We start from the raw sequence: 22,068 nt of genomic DNA on the forward strand, positions 1-22,068 counted from the left end.
CTCTAGCCAGGAAAATACAAGAGGTGCTATATCACCATTGTTTCTTATAGCTGAGTAGTACTCCGTGGTATACATATGCCACATTTTATTAATCCACTCATGTATTGATGGGCACTTGCAAAGATGTGGCCTTTGGTTTTAATCCATATCAGCAATTGGATACAGCTGACCTTATTCTTTTTCTTCCATGGCTACTATATAGCCTGGATACCACTTCAGTTTTTCTCATTAATTCTCTTACTTTCCTTCATTTGCTTATTACGTCTGAACTGTAGTATTGGAGGCTTATGAAGAATTCTGATGCCATACAAAAAGTGGAAGAAGTGCTGTTCTAACCAGGTAAATACCCCAAATTAAGGGATATGTATGTAGACCCAGATAGGGATAAGCCAGACCATTAATATTCCTCATTAAACACGTTCAGAGGTGCTGAGATTTAACAAGAACCCAAAGGGAGAGCCTTATTTCTGGACTTAGGTTTGGAAAAAAAAAATCCTCTCCATGGGTCATACTATTGCCCATCTTCTAGAACAACTTTCCCCTGCACACTGGAATAGCATTAAAGACCCAGGTGTGATATAAACAGTGGGAAGACAGACACTTTGTAGTGTACAGAACTCTAAAAGAGCAAGTCTCAACATGGTAAGCTTATTTTCTCCACCATGAATTATAAATAACTACAGCAATGCGTGTTTCAGTTGCCTCCATTCTGAAATTCTGAATAGGAAACGAGTAGCACATTTTATACAAACCTAACTAAGCACAGATGCTGAAGAATTGGAATTTCTAATTCTCCGAGTTTCAGGGATGTGGCGTGTCCAGCTCTGCGGGAGTGAAAGGTGTATAGACAAGGGCTCATTTCTCTTCTCCTTCCACATCCCCCCCACCAAGCTGAGCCAGCAGTAAGTCGTCTTTACAATTAGGAGCAATGCCACCAACAATGGGAGGAACAAGGAATATTTCTTCCCAGTAAACAGTTGCTCTAAAGTTTTCACACTGCTTCAGTGGCAGGCCAGAGCGACAGGCTTCCTCTTGAGCTCTACTGTCCTGGGTCTCCCATGGGAGTCAGGGGTCTAGGTCTGCGCATTTAGCAGGTTCCACTTGCACCAATTCACCACCTGCCTGTGTAAGAGCTTGAACACCAGTTGGTCCTTCCGTCTGGACACCCTCTTCCTCCAGGTATAGGGATGACTTGCTCCCTCCCCTTCTTCAAGTTCCTGCTCTAAGGTCAACTTCTCCATGAGGCCGAGACTGGCCATCTTATGTGAGGTTGTCATGTCCTCCCCTGTGGCCCCCAACTCTTAATCACCTTGATCTTTCCTCTATGAAGCCAATCACCCCTTCCCATAACTATATAATTTGCTCACTTAGGTCTATGTTTATCTTCTGCCTCTCCTAGAACATGAGCTCTGCAAGCCAGGCTTTGAGTTTTCACTTCTGCATCCCCACTGCCTAGGACAGTGCCTGGCACTCAGTAGGCGCTCAATAATAGTTGCAGAAGGAAAGGGCTACCTACTCTTTAATGCCTGTGCAAACGGAGGTCAGGATTTACTACCTGTCCTCTTAGGAAGCCAAGGCAAAGAGAAATCCTTTAGCCGTTATTTTTGGGGATGATCGTTAACCTACATTCAGATGCCAACTTGCGCTTTCATACAACGCTTCCCTTCTGAAAAATTGCCTCAATTTTTTTCCTCCAACTGACAACTCTAAAGAGCTTAAATTTTCTCCCTGAAAGCTTTTGCTTTAACATTTACTCTCGTTCTGCCCCAGAGACTCATCTATCATGTTAACATACTAAAACACGGCTTTGCCTTAAAAAGACAAACAATTTCACTCCCACCAACACCCCAACGAGAACATTTCACCTTCCAACAGGAGTTATTAGTGTTCAGAAATAAAACGATGAGTTTCTTTTACCGGGGATCTTGCTTAGTCAAACTGGGTCCAGATCCAAAGAGCACTGGACGCCCAGCTTCCATGACAGGGAGGTCCCAGGACACGGTCCACGGTGGGGGAAGGGGCCACCATGCATCAAGACCATGGACAATCTTGCATCTAGTGCAGAGGGTGAGACAAGTGAGCCCTGGGCTGCAGCAGCTAGAACCTAATAGCAATTAACATGATGGATGGAAAGTCAATAAGAATAATGGGTTCATGGGTAAAATTCCAGAGAAGAAAAATGGTCAGGCTTTGAAAGACTCCACTACTGGTAAACACCAACAGGGGAGAAGCCATGGCGCTACCAATCTTGCCTTGACCCTCGGTGCACATCTGCTGTGCACGGCAGCTCTCAGCAAGCATGTCTTTCCCCACGCCAGCTGAGAGGTGCTTTCTACTCCACCCACCCTCCTAAGATGATTTTTTTTTTGAGACAGAGTCTCGCTTTGTTGCCTAGGCTAGAGTGAGTGCCATGGTGTCAGCCTAGCTCACAGCAACCTCAAACTCCTGGGCTCAAGCAATCCTTCTGTCTCAGCCTCCCATGTAGCTGGGACTACAGGCATGAGCCACCATGCCCGGCTAATTTTTTCTATATATATTAGTTGGCCAATTAGTTTCTTTCTATTTATAGTAGAGACGGGGTCTCGCTCTTGCTCAGGGTGGTTTCGAACTCCCGACCTCGAGCAATCCGCCCGCCTCGGCCTCCCAGAGAGCTAGGATTACAGGCGTGAGCCACCGCGCCCGGCCTAAGATGATTTTTAATTAGAAAAACACAGTGGGGATCATAAAAGCATTCATCTCCCCAGTCAAAGATGACTTGGGGGTTTAGAACAAAAACACAACAGCCCAAAACACGAAAAGGAGAAAGATCAAAAACTCTCATTCCAAGATGCACGAGAACAAATGTAAGTGAATATCGACATTCTCCCTAGATCCCAAATTCTCCTTATCATACACCTCCCACGAGACACCCTCTACCCAATCAGATACTGTGTGCACACAAAGTATGATTAACATACTCCCCACGGTTTCAATACAACCACAGATAACCACACTCTCAGCATAGGGTTAGATCAGCAATCCAACGTGGTCAAGAGAACTTCTAAAACTCTTTGCCAAAAGATGTTCGATTTAGTTTATATTAAATGACACTTTGGAGATGCTTCCAGAAAGGGAAGTGAACCTACCACGACTCAGTAGTATCTTAGAGAAAATCAACTACAATTCAGAATGGTAAGAGGAACCAGGGAAGGAGTCTACAAAATGCCTTGGGCTATAAAAATGCTTTCTCCAAATTCCTAGCAACCAACAACAAAAACAGTAATAATTATAAAATTTATTGTGCCGGGCACTGCTATAAAAGCATCATGTGCATTAACCCCTATATTATTTACAACCCCATGAGGTAGGCATTAATAATGTGAGTTTTATAGCGAGACACACTGAGGATCAGAGAGGTTACGTACCCTGGATACATAACACAATTAGTTAAATGGTCAGCTGAGATTTGAATGCAGGCAGCCTGACTCCAAAGCCAAGTTCATGTGGAGACAGGACTGCAACGGGATCATCTAATCAATTTTCCCTGCTCACGAGTTACGGTAAAATCAAAGGGTTTTTATTTTACATGGGGCCAGGATTCTTAAAAATTAATAATACGCAGTTATGGCCAAGTAAGAAAATCAGGATGATTACTAAAATAGAAATTCTGAATCTACAATTACATCAGTCTTCTATTTTAAGGAGTCAAATCAAAATACACACAGAAATATGGGGGAATGAACTTGTCATACAAAATCACCATTGTCAAACATTTAATATGTATTGCAGTGGTTATTTTTATATGCTTAGACTTTAAATTCCTAATCTCCCTCTCTCAAAAGAAAAGCAAATGAAGAAAAATTTACTCATCACTCTGCAGAACCAGCCTTTCTTCTGGTCTCGAAGGAATCATTCTCCTTCCTCCTTTCCAAGGCCAATCTCTCTACCTGTGCTCCTGGTTCCTACGCCCTCTGTGAGTTCATTTAGTCATTCAACAAAACATTTCATCAAGTCTATGTACTGGGCACTCTGCTTAGTCTTAGGGCTACAACGTGGTAGGAGAAACAGTCCCTCATCTCAACCTAGTGGGGGGGACCCAAATAACTTAATCACAGGACACAAATGCTATGAAACCGAAGTATAATAAATCGGGTTTTTGCACCCTTATGTCTCCCATATTGTATTTTCACTAGTTTCCTTTACGATTCACACTATCATCTTTCCTTAGCCCTATTGAACATAGCTGAGTATCTCTCATTTTAAATCAAAACCAAAACCAAAAAAAAAAAACAAAAAACCAAAAAACTACTCTCCTTCCATTTTTTGTTAGGAATCTTTTCCTTGGGAAGCCAGGCTGAGCTGATATCAGCCATGACGATACAGTCACACGCATTTTCTAGCCCTGTGTGTTCTAACCCAAGGCTCTTTCCACACCTTGAATGTCACCAGGAGGAGCAACATCCTGCTCCAAGCTCTGAAAATGACCAATTGCCTCTGTGGACTCATTACTGCACGGGCCGGCTGCCTTCACAGACCATCTGTTCTCTGGATGGCCTCAAAATATTTCCAGCCTCCGGGATTCGAGGATGAGAGCCAGCGACACGCAGAAGCCAGTCCTGATCAACAGTCCTGCTCTTCCCGTCTTTCCAGCTCCACTTTAAATAGCACACGGAACACCACTACTGTGGGCGTTCTAAATATACACAGCTCATCGTACAGACCAGGCTGCAGGCGGGAGGAGGTTTGGGAGAGGACGCCACTGTGGCTCACACCGGTTTTCACAAATCAACTGCCAAACAGAATTTGGGAGAAAAGGGAAAAGGAAGAGACAGGCTAAAAAAAAAAAAATTAAAAAAAAAAAAAGGCACTTTTGACAGTAGGATTTTTTTTTTTTTTTTAGGAAGGGAAGGAAGAAAAGGTGTTTTGTTCTCCTTCCTCTTGCATTTAAAATTCCTATTCATCTCCTAGGAGTGCAGGGAAAAAGAAAGTGTCGTAAGATGCCACAAGGAAAGGGACTCTGACAAAAAACGAGAGCCACTGGTTCTGCCAAACTGTCATTATTGAGGGGCCATGAGCATACAAAGCCACACTTTTTGCAGAGCTAGCTGGTGAGGGGAGCCGTGCACAGCTCAGAGCTCTGTGCTGAGTCTCTCTCTACGGCCCACTGTGACAGAGGAGGGACGAGTTTAGGGCACAGAGAAGCTTTGCTCCAACTCCTCCTAACAGGCTGGTAATCAAATTTCTAGAAACCACCTCACCTTTTTGGGCTGCCTCCTCCAGTCTCGGTATTTAGAGTCAAGACTGCAAAGTGGCCTGTCATTTACTTTTCTCTTCTGGATTCCCCAGGTAGCCTCGCCAGCAGGAAGTCAGTCCAGTGATCCTGCCACTCAAGTCATGCGTCTGTTCCAACTACCCTATTCTGTCACTTTTAGGGAGTCAAACGCTTGTTTCTTTTTTAGTCAACGTCATTCAAGCATTATCATATCTTATTGCAAAGTGTAATAGCAACCGATTTTCAAAGTGGAAAACACTTTGGTATAATATTTTTATCCTCTTGATCTTTTTTCTTTACATAAATAGATATAAACTTTATCATTATTTTCACAATTAAAATTACATTTTTCTCATAGCAAGGCTTTGCCCCAGGTTACTTAATATTTATTGAATAAATGATTTTTAGTTGTTGCACAATATTCCGCTATATAGGTATTGCATAATTTTACCGGTCTCCTATTATTAAACCTCTGGGCTGCTTCTAATTTTTCACTATTTTTATTTTTGGTTTTGAGATAGGGTCTCACTCTGTCTCCCAGGCTAGAGTCCAGTGGCATGATCCTAGCTCACTGCAGCCTCGAACTCCTGGGCTCAAGGGATCCTCCTGCCTCAGCCTCCCAAGTAGCTGGGACTACAGGTGTGTGCCACCAGGTCAGGATAATTTTTCACTATCATAAATGCTTCTAGGATGAACATTCTTGATATAAATATTCAAGGACATTGGAGATTTCTGAGAATAAGCTTTCAGAAATGGAAATACTAGGAAAAATTATGAACCTTTTGAAAGTTCTTGATACAAGTTACCACACAGAATGGTTATACCAATTTATTCTGCCATTGCTAAGCATAAATTTTCATTTAACCCACCCTTGCCAATATTAGGTATCATTTTTTAAAGGGTTGCAGTTTAATATCCTACTTTAAAAAATTTTTTCTACTTTTTAGGTGTGAAAAAAAAAATGAACCCTTTTTCCTGTGTTTATCAGATACCTATATGATTTGGTCACATCTTCCTCCCATTTATCTGTCATGATGTTCGTCAGGGTTTAAGCAAGAACTTATGTCATAAGCACGTGCATCTTTAACCAAATAAAGTACGGACTTTTTACATTTCACTCTTAGAATTTCATGCGTGTCTCACATTGCCCAATAATTTTCAAAGGACATGACTGATTCTGAATAAACTTGGTACATAATTGAAGGGTACCAAGACCTACTTTTACATTCCGTATGCTTTATATGAGGCCATAGAATTTGCAATTTTTCACGAATTCCAGTGCAATTTAGTTTGTGGTAGAGGTTACAGAGATTAATGATTTCATTAAACACGGAGGGAAGGCCAAAGTACACTGTGTGCTATTAATAAACTGTATTTATTGACCATAAACATATTCATAATTCAAGGAGGTTCACCCATGAACTTGAAAATGAATAATGTGTTTACACTTTAGCCTTATGGGAATGGTGGTAACCAGTGAGAATCCTTCAGAAAATGTTTAGAAATGTACAGGATTTAAGGAACAACATACTAACAGTAAAAAGAGCCGTGAAGGCTCTTGCTTCTAGAAGCATGTAGCCAGGGTTCGGAGCACACGGCCCTTATCCTGGATCAACGAACATACCCTTGAGCTATGCATGGCCTATAGCAGACATTCAGTGAATGTTTGGTGAATATATAGTTATCCCGGGGTGGTAAACTCCCTTATCTCTTTGGGTTCCAACACGCTGCTCCTGATCACCTGCTTAAGATCACATATCCTGCCTCTTTCTTGGTGTCTAGTTTGAGCTCTAAACCTCTAAACATGTCCAGCCCTTGGACTGTGGAACTCTGGGCCATCTACCCTGCCAGGGCCAGCCTGCACCTGCGGCGGGCCCAATGCCCCAGTACGATTTGGGATTTGCCCTAATGACAAGAGCATGTTCCACTTCAACACCAGCTGGAGGTCCAGCTGTTCTGGTCTTGTAGCTGTGCCATGCCGCCAGCCCAGCTCCTGGGCCTCCCTCATCAACAGTCGCTAGTCTAGCAATGGCATAATGCTTTTGGTTTTTAGTCTTCAATGTTGGCCTTGCACCAGTGATAGGATTGAAACTAGTGATATATATACCTGGGAGTGAAACTGCCAGGTCATTACAATCACCCTATGTTTAACATTTTGAGGAACTGCCAAACTGTTTTCCAAACCCACCTGCGCTCTACTTTGAAAACTTATTTCTGAATTGGAAATTCACCTCGATGGTAATCCACTGATGATGATCAGAAACAATACCAACAGGGATTTTTCATAGTTTTGTCTGTTGGATTAATCTTGCAGGAAAAATAAGAATTGGGTCGTCTTGTGGCCCCTGCCCCACTCTGCTCTGTCCAGTGTAGGCCCATATTTGTGTCTTCCAATGACAAGGTTACGATTTAGCACTTACATACGTGGGGCAGAGAACTGACACCAATAAAGACTAAATCTGCCTTAAGTTTTTCCAAAAGGCTATCACATAAATATGTCCATAATCACATCTTTATTAAACACTCTCAAGACATGTCTATTGAAGAGCCTAGGATACCAGGTTAAAGCTACAGAATTGCAATCCCCTGAACATTTTTAGCCTCCCTTCTCCTCCTCTATCTCAAGGTAAGAACCTCCGATCAGAAGCCCTGCAGTCACCTCGACTATTTTTAAAACCTTTTAATTAGTCTCCTACTTTCTGTTCTTTTTCTTTTTTGAAGACAGATTGTGTCTCATTTTTATTTATTGAGCTAAAATTCACATATCATACAATGCACCAATTTAAAGTATACAAGTCAGTTTGTTTTAGTATGTTCACAGAGTTGCACAACCATCACCATAATCTAATTTTAGGATATTTCATCTTTCCCCAAAAAGAAAATCTGTACCCATTAGCAGTCACTCCCCAGCCCCACCCACCCACCTGGAGCCCTGGGCAACCACTCATCTACTCTCTGACTCTATATATTTGCCTATTTTGGACATTTCAGAGAGATAGAATGATATGATATGCATTCTTTTATATCTGGTTTCTTTCACATAGTGTAATGTTTCCAGGGGCCCTCCATATTGTAGCATTTATCAATAATTCATTTCTTTCTAGGGCTAAACAATTTTCTATTGTATGGGTATGCCACATTTTGTTTATGAATCCATCCACTCATGGACATTCGGGTAGATTCTGGCTATCACGAACAATGTTACTGTGAACATTCATGTACAAGTTGCATGAATATACACTTTCATTTCTCATCAGTATATACCTGGGCATGAAACTGCTGGGGCATTATGTTCAACACTTTGAGGAACTTCCAAACTGTTTTCCAAATCCACCTCTAGCCCTATTATTCTAACCCTAATATACCTTCTACCCTGCTATTAGAGTGACCAAGATAGGAAGCAACTAACCCTGACATTTAAAATGGTCAATAATTCTACATGCCCTGTAGAGTAGACTACAAGAATTTAGCATAAAATGCATGACAATCTTGGCTCTGCTTCATTCTTCAGGGTTCTCAACTTGCCATGCCCTCTCCTCCCACCTGGACCTTTCATATTCCTACTTGGTACTCTAGCATTATCAGATAACCTGTGGACCTCTGGGTATACTAAGCCATTACATGCCTCCATGTTTTGCCCATGTTATTCCTGCTCCTAAAACTCCTCCCTCCCCCAAACACATTGTTGGCCTGAACCAATTCTTATTCATCTTTCAAAACATTCTAAAAAGTAGCCTTCCCTACTATGCATGTTCTGACATTCCACCCTATGGCTAATTCTCTCTGCCCTATTCCTTGTGCTTAATGTATAACCATGTGTTGTCTTTACCTGTGTGCTTGGGTGTCTCTCCCACTGGGCTTGTAACAGGGAAGCTAGCTAGTGTCAGGACAATGTTGTCCAACTTTGTCCATTTCTGGCACTGACAATGCCTAAGGCGTGTCCAATGAATGAAGAGACCACTGAACAGCCAAGTCCTTAAAAATCTCAAAGCATCAATCTCACGGCATCCCATGACACATCTATTCCTCCATTTAACAAGCCACAAAGATTCAAGCAGCACTTAACCTAATTGCCTCCTCCTGCAATTTAATTTCCTCCAGCTCTGTCCTTTACAATCAGTATCCTCCCTACAAAAACCTTCAGATGAAGTCACCTCTGAGAACTGTGTTCTCCATGTCATTGATAAACCAGTGGAACACTCCAAGGGTAGAAAGGTCTAGTCCTTCCCTTCACCTATTCCTGTAGTGAAAACAGGAAGCTGGGGGAAGGAGGATGGCTTGGCAGGATTTAGGCAAAACTCTCCAGGATGGAGCCAGCCTCCTTGGCGTTTAACCGTCTCCCACCGCAGCTCCTGCAGGTCCTACAATGGGGATAAAGTCATCTGGGCACAAGGCTCAGCAGACTACCCTCCCTCCTCCAAAGAACAAACTCCAATCTCTCCACGGATGTCGACTTCTGATGAACAATGTTCACGGAAACAGATGGAGAGGGAGGAAGGATGCTTCGCAGACCCTGTCTCTTGCTTGCAGTCAAAATAATCTCATCAGCACCATCCATATGCTCCCCTTCTCTAGGTAAATCAGACAGACTCTGACTTATGGTGCAGAGAAGCAGTGGCTGCCGCCAACAGCGACATTTACAGTGCAAGGAAATACAAGGAGGTAGTCCTCCACTTACGAATGGGTCGTGTTCCAACATTCACTTGTCAGTCACTCAGAAAGCACAGAAACAACATTGTCCCTGTGGTGGCAGAGTCCTCAGACCAGCCCACTGAAACCTCTTAACCCATTATGTGCCTGCAGTACAGCATTGATAGTGCTGTATTAATAGACCCGAGCATGCAACTGTGAAACCCATTCACGGTTCTAACTTTGAAAGTCGGAGTGACCGCTCACAAAGGGACAATAGGAGGGGCTGATTCCTTCCCCATGGGACAGGCAGGAGGGGGCTGGGGACAGGGGAGCTCTAAGTCACTGGTGACCTCCTTAGGGCACAGGCTCCAGATGGTGGGGACAGGAGCAGAGAAAGGAAGGAAGCAGAGGTGACTGCCTGGGACAGAGTCCCAGAGGAAGGAGCAAGACAGGATTCAGAAGGGAGTGTGTAGCCTCCGGTCTCAGCTTTATTTATGCACTGAGGGTTTGTGTAGGGTGGCAGTAAAGAGTTGGGGCAGCGGGGCACACGTTGGCCACCTGTGTGTCCCCTGCAGGAGGAGGGGAAATGCAGGACACAGAGGGACAGCTCAGGCGGGAACGAGATATTACCTTTTCCTCTCCCGCCACTACCCTCTTGACTCCTCTAATCCAGGGAACATAGGACTTGTGTCAACACTGGAACAAGACACAAGGGGTTCCAGGTAGACGACGGTGAAAAGAAGAAAGGGACTGAAAACAATGACCCCCATGTTCTGCCAATGAGGAAGACAGGACTGACTCAACACCACCAGTCTGGGGCAGCGTCATAAATTACTATGATAGTAGTTTTACTTTTTATGATGGCTACGGCATTTAAGAAGTCTAAATGCCCAGCACTTACAATATTAAATCGTGAAAAAAAAAAAGAATCTGGGACAAGATAGGGTTTTACAATGTCATTTCTTCAACTCATCACCACAGACCACAGATCACAGGATATGAGGTTTTCATTCAGAAGAAAATCATCTCAAAGGGGACTTCCAGATTTGAGGCGTTAGCACGACATTCCCACTCGTGAGTAAAATCAATGCAATTCAGTCCTTTTGCACTGCTGGACCGTGCGTGACGGCAGACACGAGGCTGTGGGGTTGTAAGAAGAGGTTATCGATTTGTAGAGCAGTGTAAGCAGGACAAAGTAATCAATAAGTTTTAAATTATTACTTTTAAAAAGTAGTTTCAGACTTTTGCTCCCATTCTAGGATATCAGGAGCTGAAAGAAGTATTCCTTACAACGAAAAGAGCTGGACCACCTTCAATGCAAGGCTGGGTTTTAACTTAGTGGAAAGCTGACGTCACAGAGCAAACAGCTGGCCTCAAATCTGGGGAGAGGCAGGTGCCAGCAGGAAGAGAAGACACACGAGCCTTCACCCAGTGGGGACAATGCCCCTGGCCACGGGCAAGAAGCAATTAATGAAATGATGAGGGCTCAGTGCAGATGAGCAGGACAGTGGAGACATCTGCATCTTTCTGTAGGCTTTTTCTGCAGGAACTCCACTGGGTTTTCACAAAAAAGATCAGCAAGAACTTTAAGGAAGCGTCCAAGCCATGCTTGGAAGGGGGGAGGGGGAGGGGGACAGAAGTCATGGGGGGGAGGGGCGGTACTAGAAACTTCTCCTGGACCTTCCCCTCCTGTCTCCCTCCTGTGGAACCAAAATCTTACTGGTGGGGGGGAAACAGCAACAAACATTTTTACCCTTGAAACTGGTGAAGACAGGGTGTGGCTACGGGAAGGGAGGGTGGGACGGGAGAACACCCCAAGACCCAGCGACAGGCTGCCTGCCTGGGACTGAGATTTAATCAGAACATCAGAGACAGCCCCACTGCCCTGCACAGCTAAGCCAATGAGCTTGGAGTAACAGAGAACAGTGGCATATTTGGGGTGTGGGACAGGAGAGAGATGCCGAGAGATCTTCTCTGAGATAATAAGAGTAAAAGGAAAACCTAAATTGCAGGGCTGAACAGACAGTCATCAGGCAAAACCACCTCCATGCTGAACACAAGGCATTGCTAAAAGAATCTGAAGCCTGTGGTAGACATGCACACACACTCACCAAAGTTCCAAGAGAGGGAAAAGCCATTTCCATCCATAAACACTATATTTTAATACTTCCCTCTTTACGATCTACACAAGATGTCCAGCTTTCAACAAAAAGTATGAGGCATCCGGAAAAGAAAAAAAAAAAAAAACAAAACAAAGACATAAAGCAATCATTAGGACCAGACTCAGGTATGATAAAGATGCTGGAACTATCAGACAGGAAATTTAAAATAACTATGATTAATATGTTAAAGGCTCTAGTGGAAAAAGTGGACAACTTGTATGATCAAATGGGTCATTTCTGCAGAGGGATGTAAATTATTAATGGAAGCGTCAAACAGAAATGGTAGGAATGGAAAATCCAGTCATAGAGATTAAAAGTGCCTTTTTATGGGCTCATCAGACTTGTCTCTGCTGAATTCGTTAACTTGAGGTGGGTCGATAAAAATTATCCAAACTGAAACACAGAAAGACAAAAACTGCAAATGAACAAAGACCCAGAACATCCGAAAGCTAAGAGACAAGGTTAAGCAGTGCAACTTAAACATTATCTGGAATTCCAGAAGAACAGAAAGGGAACAGGGCAAAGAGATATTTGAATACTGGCTCAGAATTTCCCAAGATGAATGACAGACCCCACGCCACAGATCCAAGCAGCTCAGAGGACACCAAGTAGGAGAAATACAAAAAACAAAACAAAGCCTAGGCATAATTTAGTCCAGTGGTCCCCAGCCTTTTTGGCACCAGGGACTGTTTTCATGGAAGACAATTTTTCCCAGACTGGAGCGGGGTGGGGGAGAGGGGACGGTTTCAGGATAATTCAAGTGCATTACGTTTACTGTGCACTTTATTTCTATTATTATTACATTGTAATATATGATGAAATAACTATATAACTCACCATAGGTTGGGGACCCTTGACTTGGCCAATAGTATCGTACCAGTGTCATTTTCCTAGTTTTGATCATTGTACCACAATTATGTAAAATGTTGACATTAGGGGAAACTGGGGGAAGGGGGAAGGAATACTCTGTACTATTTTTGCAAATCTATAATTCTAGAATTATTCCAAAATAAAGTCTTTAGCAAGCAGTTTTAGTGTTAGATATGACACGGAGACATACCAAGAATGCCTGGGATAGAAAAAGAAATAAATAACTTTCTAAAGAAGTTACTCTCTACACCTACTTACCCCCAACACCCTGCACTTGAGTTCTTGAGTTTCAATTTTAAAACAGTCTTGTAGCCTCTCCCAGGAACCTAAGTACTATTTATGGTATTACCTCTATGGAAACAATCCTCCAATCCAAGCAACTAACTTAAGATGGAACTGTAAGAGCAGAACAGATCAGTAAGGAATATTGTGTATACTGTAGATTTTATATATATTTTTCTCCTAAAAGGTTTTCAGCAAAGATATATATATATGAGTTGATATATATCATATATAGTTAATATATTAAAAATATATAAAATCATATATCCTTATATAATATTGTACCAGTGTCATTTTTCTAGTTTTGATCATTGTACCAAAATTATGTAAAATGTTGACATTAGGGGAAACTGGGGGAAGGGGGAAGGAATACCCTGTACTATTTTTGCAAATCTATAATTCTAGAATTATTCCAATATAAAGTCTTTAGCAAGCAGTTCTATATAAGGATAATAAGGAATGCAAAGATTGCCATGAGTGATATGTAATTAATAAATAGGAAAACCTCCTGTTTGTCAAAGACTGTTGCCGGAAGTTATCAGGGAGTCTGGTTCCATCTGAAGGAAGACCTGTAACCCCCGCTGGAGAAATAAGTGCCTGCAAGCATCATACACTACCCTGGGGAGAATGAGAGAGGATTTCCAGCTGGAAGGATCAGAAGAGATTTCAGAGAGGAACAGGAGGTGGAACAGTGGCTGCACAGCGATTGGGAGCCAGGGCTTCTCCCGTGAAGGATTCTGCACCAGAAAGAGTGTGGAATCAGACCGGATCTTGTCACTACGGTTACTCTCCAGAGCCAGAGGGTCCCAGTGTCCCCGTGAGCTACAATCCCAACACTCACAGGTCCTGTTTGCTGCTTATACTGGTTTCAACCCTAACCCCACACCGGAATCCCATTCTCCAGCCGATGTGCATTCTGGTACCCACCCTCTGCTGCCCACCGCTAAGCCCTTCTCACCCTTCAAGCCCAACACAGGTGCCGCCTCTTCCAACGTCTTCCCCGACCATCTACTCGGCTGAAGCCAATTCTGAAGCCCGCTGCACCCATCAGTTTTTTGATTAAGCCTTGGAACAGGACTCATCCAGGACCCTAACAGAGGAAACACTGGGAGTCTGGTTATAAAACTACAGATCCTTGCCTACAAACTGCTTCCCACCCTACATGGCTCAGACGGTCACAGTATGAGCAGCAGTGGCACCGTCGGTGTGGAGGTGGCCCTCTGATTGCCTGCACAGGAAGTCTTCTAATTCCATCCTCCTTTTTCTAGACCTTTCCCTCCTGTCCTCATCACCTTGGAGGTAGGACTGGCTGCATAGCTTGCAGGGCCCCTGTGCAAAATGACATTGTGGGGCCCCTTATTCAGAACTTAAGAATTTCAGAATATTCTGCAACAGCAGAGCATTTATTCTAGCATGGGGCTCTTCTAGTTGCAGGACTCCCCCCCCCCCCAGAGGGCCTGGGGGTTGGATTCCTGCCACTGGCATAAATCCAAGGCTGGGCTCCTTTCTCACCTTCACCATGAGGAAGGCTTCACCCTACAAAGTGCAGCCTCACACCATTTATTTGCATCTAAGCCTCTCATCTCTATTTTGGAGTAAAATAAATTTTGGAATGAATTTATTTTGGAATAAAAGGCATTTCTCCTTCCTTGTAGGAACTTAAATCATCAGCAAACAAATGAGGACATTTGAAGAAGGTAATAAGACAAAGGGAGGAGACAGAAACCTGAGATCACACAAGCCTGCTCCAAACTTAATGGTAAACCAATGTGGTGGCTCAGCACACACACAGTGAATGAGGGATGATCAAAAGGACCATTCTGGAGAGTTCTGCCGGCCTCACCTTCTTGGAGACGCTAGCTGAGAAACTGAAGGCCTCACTCAACACCTGAAGTGCTTTTGCTATTCCGCTCACCTGAGCCCCTCCTTGCCATATTCCACACACAGGTGAGACCCATCCACTATGCCGAATCCCCACTTTCCCTGATTTCTGTGCCAAGATCCCCAGATACCCCCCCACCCCAAACTCCCAGCGATGTACTGAAAACCTACCTTACCATTCCCTCCCCAAGTCCCAAAGCTGCCAACACTGAAACACACGCCAAGGAAAGGGCCCACGTCCTGTCCACTATAGTACCTGGCACGCTGCTCCCCAAGCACCCCGGACCTAAAAGCGTTAGCCATGCAGTCACAGAGCGTACCTTAGAGGTTACTTGGTGATACACAAGCGATGGGAGTCCAAACCTCACTGTCTCCACGTGGGCTCGGCCGTACAGTACAGGAGGCTGGCGCTTACTGTGCAGCCTGCGCCTAAGATTTTATAACTGTCTCCATATGCCCTTGTTTCAAGACATACATTCTAGCCCATTTTGTACTACCACAACAAAATGCCCAAGATGGCAATTTATAAAAAAGAGAAATGTGTTTGCTCACAGTTCTGGAGGCTGGGAAGCACAAGATTAAGGCACCAGCAAGTTCAGTTGTCTAATGAGGGCAGCATGCTCCGGAGTGGAGGAACACCATGTCCTCTCGTGGCAGAAGGACAAGGTACTGAATGTGCTACATGAAGCCTCTTCTACAAGTGCAGGGGTCCTCAAACTTTTTAAACAGAGGGCCAGTTCGCTGTCCCTCAGACCGTTGGAGGGCCGGACTATAGTTTAAAAAAAAACTATGAACAAATTCCTATGCACACTGCACATATATTATTTTGAAGTAAAAAAAACAACAACAACAACAAAAAAAAACGGGCAAAAACACCTGCATACGGCCTGCGGGTTGTAGTTTGAGGACGCCTGTACAAATGCCTTAATCCCTTATCTATATAAGGGATTATGGAGGAGGAGCCTTCATGGCCTAATCACCTATTGCAGGCCCCGCCTCATAATACTACCCTATTGGCAACACCTGAATTTTGGAGGGGACCCATCTAAACCATAGTATCCTCAAACGCTTCACTTGCTTGTGGATCAAGTCTTTTGGTATTGGACCCACTCTTGCCACACCACTAACCCTGCAGAGGCTGGGGGAGGGCTGGTGACAGAGGGCCCCCCCATGGCACCAGTGCACACAATGCCTCCCATAGGAGCCACATTGTCAGATGTTTGGATTGCAAACGAGGAAGAATTCAGAACGCTCAATTATTGTATGGAACGATGTCAAACTTACATCCAAAAGTTGTATTTAAAAATATGAAAACAAACCCAAAAGATGTGCTGCTCAGATTTCAATATTAGTCTGCACAGCCCATACTAAAGGAATAACTCAACCACAAACATTAAGAAAGGGGTTTTCGGTTTACGTGAGATAAACAGGCATCTGGAGGCCCAGGACCTGATCAACGTCTCTACTTTCCACTTCTTTTCCCCGATGGCTGTAAAAAATTAGCGCCATCATGTAAGAATCCAACACAAACGCCAGTGCCAATGAAGCATCTAGGGAAAGGGAAACACTGAAAACTGTTTGTCCCTTCCAGGTTTTAGAGACAGATAATAATTAGATCAATATAGATAAATTGGACAGTAATCCATATAGTACTCTCCCTCCGCACGCTTCACAGGAGGGTAGAAAGTGGCCAGAGCCAGACCTTATAAATCATCTCTCTGAACCTCTCCTTTTATAGAGCAGTTTCACAAAGAGTGGGTGGCTTGTCCGGGGTCACCCAGCTGAGTAGATGACAGAGCGTCCCTCAGAGATGGTTGCTTGGCAAAGCTACAAAGAAAAGAAGTCGAAGCCGTGCTTTGCATTTTGCAGATAAGACATAGTCCCTTGTTGCCAGATGTGGAAACTGAGCAAAGGGTCAAAGCCCCACAGCTCCTGATGCTTGTGTCGTCACGCCAGCTGCCTTACAGTCAGCGTTAAGCTTTACGTAACTATTATCACCTGGAAGCACGCCACCGGCTTTTAGTACTATTTCTTTAAACAGCAAGAATCACCACCTTTGTCATATTAGCTCAGGGCTCAGCAAATTGGTTGCCTTCGTTTGGTTTAGAACTCGCGGAGAGTGCAAAACACTCCCTCTTCTAACCTAGAATTTTCCCATGGACTTTTGCAAAATTGCTCCAACTTCTGGGACTACTGCAACCCCGAACACAAAATTACTCCAACGTTACACGTTTGGAAACCCAGAGAAGTTATTTTAAAGATCTATTCCACCCTTATAACGCCCTATCGCTTGCTCTAACTCATTATAAAAGATCTCAAAGCAGACCTTTTCCATTCCTTTCTTTCTCCTTAACTAGGTATAGATCAAAGAATGGTGAACCAGAATTGGAAAGGTCCTCGAGTGTAATTCAGTCTAACCACCTTTCTGACGCTAGAATCATGATTTATAACCTCCTGGCCAAATGGTCACCTAGGTGATGACAGAATTCTCGTAGGGACAGAAATCCCACTTTGTTCTGAAAAAATCACTATGTTCAAAGTTAATCCCTGAAGCTTCCTCTGACTGCTGGAATCTTTCATAATGTCCCACTTCCTGTGAATATAAAATTGCCTCCACAATCTTGTGTTATTGACAAGAATTGTTAGAAATGAAATAAACTGTGCTGTTTATGACAGTCAAATCTGTATAAATATACTTAAAATATTTATCTTTATTTACTCCTATGAAAACAGGTGACTAGACTTTCACTAAATTTGGGAGATGCCATGTGGATTGATCTGCCTTAAAATACCAGCCATGAAACTGACATTGGGTAGTTATGATCACAATGTCTCTAATAGAAAGTCAGCCAAACCTCAGAGCAAATCAGCTCGGGGACAAGAGGCTCGTGTCACTGCTGATTGACAAAGATAGGCCTTAGGTATTAAGAGGCTGTACCCAGAAAAGCAGAGATTCCGAATATGAATGCAGATCGAAAATCACAAGGTCAAACATTCAAAATTACAGGCATTGATTTGTAATCAAGTTCTTTTGAAATTGCTTTGTATATGGGCAGCTCTATGTAGCACACTCCAGGGAGAGTGGCAACCAGGATTTGTTTTTTAACGATATTTAACGATTTTCCCCGGGAGTCAGCTAGCAAGAGTCTGTATGTGAAGATGCTTCATAAACTGCAAAGCACTATAAAATGTGATGTTGCATCATCATTATGTGTTGAACTCTTACTGAGCACTCACCATGTGCTTATACTGGTTAGCTGCTGAATGTTCTAGACATTTTTAATATCTCATAAAATGAGTAAAAATAAAAAAAAATCCCTCACACCAAAAGCTTGAGCTTGTAGTAAAGGATTTCTTTACTTGGTTCTAGGTATATGAAAAATAATGATACACTAAAATTGCATAAATTTATGGTTCATATATAAACTAGAAAAAAAAGCACAAGATGGGAAAGTGCCCAAAGAGAACAGGCATAAATAACAGCAGGAGGGCTTTTGATATGACTAAAGAGAGTTGCTCAGAGGCCCACAATTTGTTGGTTGCATGACCAAAGTGGGGAGTGGGGTTAGATGGACACAGCTATGTTCCTGGGCAAGTTGAAGTAGATTCTATCCAGAAATGGGGAAAAGAACTAGCTGCCCTTGAAATCATTTCTTCTCCTAAATTATTAGTTGATTTCTGAACTGGTGTCAATAGGTTAGTTAATAAGAAGTTACTAATGCCTTCCAAGAAACTAGACAAAGCTGCTATCTTATAAATCTAGACACAGGCCAGGTACACTGACTCATGCCTACAATCCCAGCACTTTGTAAGGCTGAGGCATGAGGATGACTTGAGGCCAGGAGTTCGAGACCAGACTGGGCAGCATAGCAAGACCCCATCACTACAAAAATTTTTTAAAAGCTGGGCATGGTGGCATGATGGTATAGTCTTAGGTGCTTGGGAGGCTAAGACAGAAGAAGGATTGCTTGAACCCAGTAGTTTGAGGTTTCAGTGAGCTGTGATTGTGCCACTGCACTCTAATCTGGGAAACAAAGTGAGACCCTGTCTCTAAAAAAATTTTTTTTAAATATATATGTATAAAATAAAATTAGACACAGACACAAATTAATACTAGGCTGTCCTGTGCCCATGATAAAAGCTGAGGCATTCATCTCACTAGTTTCCATGGGCTCTGACAATCTGCACAATGCAATGCAGAGGTTAAGGGCATGGGCTCCGGAGTTAGACTTCCCGGGTTCAAATCCTGGCTCCACCACTTTCTGGGTGAGCAACTTTAGGTATTTACTTAATTAATCTATGCCTCCATTTCCTCATGCCCTTGCGGACTCATTATGAAAAAGAAAATTAAAGTATAACACTCCTAGAACAGTGCCTGGCGCATGCAAGTGCAATACTACACGCTTGCTGTTATTCTATCCATGGGTTATTCTAACTTGGCCCAATTACTAGAAGTGCTTGTGAGAAGGGGAGATTAAAACTGCCTATCCTATTCTACCTGGGTTTCGCAGTTTTATGTTTATATTTTGTTTTATTTCTTTAAAAAAGGAAAACGAAAGCAAGAAGTTCTACCTCCTTCTGCCAAGGAACAATGAAACTGTCCACTCAATGACTGTGCTTTCCATGAGAAAGTAAGTGGAAACAGATGTTTCTGCAAAATAAAAATCCATGCTATACCTTCGGTGGTGCTCCCATAAAACTTTCCACCAGCCGTCCCCGGGCCAGCTGCCAGCCTCTTGCAGCTGGGTTCTGCCTGGGTGCCAGGACCCCCCGCCCCCAGATGCCTTTTCTCCCACTCTGCCCCCCGAACTCCACGCACGTGCCAACCTTCTATGAAATCGGAGGCCGTGTAGGGTCGCTGGTGGGGGCTGCCGTCCGCTGGGCTGTTGAGGGTCTCCAAGGCCGATTCAATGGCTTCGACCAACTCGTCCCGTTTGTCCTTCCTCACCGGCTTCTCCTCGGGGTGGCGGGTCAGGCCGGTCTCCAGCTGGTACACCTTCTGCAGGGTGAAGCTGTCGAAAGGCACTGCCGCGTACTCGGTGGCCAGCTTGACCCCGGCGTGCACCTCCGCCTTGTCCACCTGCGCGTGCAGGAAGCCCAGCAGGTCGGCGCGGGGCTGCTCCGCGGGCGCCCTGTCCAGCCGCAGCCCCGCGGGCTCGCTGGCTTGGAACTGCCCGCTCCTGAGCTGCTCGCTCCTCTCCTGCAGCTCCAGCTTGAGCTGCGCGATCTGCCGCTTCAGGCTGCCCACGTAGTTGCGGTGCTGCTCCTCCCACTCCTGCAGGACGGCCTGGTACCCCTCCTTGCCCGTGGGGCCGTTGGCCCTGGGCAGCGCCAGCTGCTCCTCGTCGCCCCGCGGCGTGCAAGCCAACATGTAGAGCACGGAGACGGCGCAGCAGAGCAGCACCAGCAAAACCACCACCCGGGAGACCCACGCGAGCAGCCCCCGGCGAAGCATCCTCATTCAGGCATCGGCCACGCGCCCAGCACCGGCGACATCCTTCCCTGGGCTCAGACCACAGCAGGCGAGCGTCTGGGGCCCCCGGAGCTGCTCGCGTCCATTGCCTTCTAGAACGCGCCCTGCGCCTCGGCATCCACCGCCACGCGGATCGGCTTCCCTGCTCCCGAAGGACGATGTCGCAGGCAGAAGCGATGGGGGAAGTGACACCTCCGAGTTCTCACCTTCATTCCCATCATAGCCTTCCCGGATGTGCAGCCGGCGCTCGAGGGGCCCTGGGAGGAGACACAAATGACAGCAACACTTAATCAAAATAACAACCCCCTCGTGTTCTCTGCAGCAATCAATATCCAAACGGGCCTCCCGTGAGGTTTCTGGAAAAGGCTTACGATACAGGAATAAATGGTATTCGGTGTTTGCAAGTCACAACACAAATGTGCGCGCCTGCAAGGTCACGCGTATACAGGACAAAGGGCACAGAAAATTGACCGGAAGGAAATGTGGCAACATGTGAACACTAATTCTCTCTCTGGGTGGAAGGATTCAGAGAGATTTTTCTGCTTCTCCCTATTATTTCTGTATCTTGTAAATTCTCCACAATGGCACACGTTTTTATGGTTAAAAAAGGAAGAAAGCAAAACTTTAATGGCATTGGAATTGCCCGTAGGGGACTTCTGGGCTAGGGCCCATCAGTGGGGCTGGGTGCGATTAGGTGAGGCCCCCGTCGAGTTCACCTGTGCACGCTCATTCGGGGCAGGCCTGGGTGTGGCTCAAAATGTTTCCGATGAGGAGGTGAGGAAGCACCCAGAGGTTCAAATATGGACACAATAAATGTGGACAGTACGGATAGTGACATATTCAGAAGGGATCAGGGGACAATGGTTCCAGCTAAGTCTCCAATTCTGCTTGCAGACAGGGAAGATGAGTTCACCCTAGAAAGGTAACAGAGTTCAGAGACACTGTCCTATGGGGACACAAATCCCAGGCATGGCTCTGCCCCAGCCTCCATTAGGAATTCCGTGTCCTGACTGTTCACTAGAAATGCTCAGATCAGTCTCAGGGCCTCTCACGTGCCCTGCACCTCAACTCCAAACCCCAGTGACAAAGGAGGAGACCACCTGACTCGCCTTCCCCATGTCCCCTCAGAGCACCCTTCTTCCCTCCTCCACCCATCTCACACATCCCCCCGCACAGTCCCGTTTCTGTGTTCTCCATTAATGCCCTGTCGTCTCCCCCTGCACATCTTAGCCAGGAAAAATAAATAAACAAAAGAATGATCAATGGAAAATAGATTAAAATTTATTGTTCAGGGACATTTTTATAAAACCTCCTAGATGCAACTTTCTTTCCTCTCTCTCTTTTCTTTTCTTTCTTTCTTTCTTTCTCTCTTTCTCTCTTTCTCTTTTTCTCTCTTCCTCCCTCTCTTCCTCCCTCTCTTCCTCCCTCTCTTCCTCCCTCCCTCCCTCCCTTCCTTCCTTCCTTCCTTCCTTCCTTCCTTCCTTCCTTCCTTCCTTCCTTCCTTCCTTCCTTCCTTC

General features: G+C 44.6%; 1 protein-coding gene across 3 annotated transcripts in view; it reads right to left on the reverse strand.

Annotated features, from left to right (window-relative positions):
- CSGALNACT1 (chondroitin sulfate N-acetylgalactosaminyltransferase 1) overlaps positions 1 to 22,068 on the reverse strand; it is a 275,401-nt gene that overhangs the window by 54,067 nt on the left and 199,266 nt on the right. For all 3 annotated transcript variants that reach the window (XM_012785057.2, XM_012785056.2, XM_012785053.2), the window contains one exon: positions 19,906 to 20,808. In XM_012785057.2, coding sequence (XP_012640511.1) covers positions 19,906 to 20,539 — 634 coding nt within the window. In that variant the 5' untranslated portion in view covers positions 20,540 to 20,808. The remainder of the gene's footprint in view (positions 1 to 19,905; positions 20,809 to 22,068) is intronic.

Source organism: Microcebus murinus, chromosome 24 (genome assembly GCF_040939455.1).
Source record: "Microcebus murinus isolate Inina chromosome 24, M.murinus_Inina_mat1.0, whole genome shotgun sequence".
Taxonomy (NCBI): Eukaryota; Metazoa; Chordata; class Mammalia; order Primates; family Cheirogaleidae; genus Microcebus; species Microcebus murinus.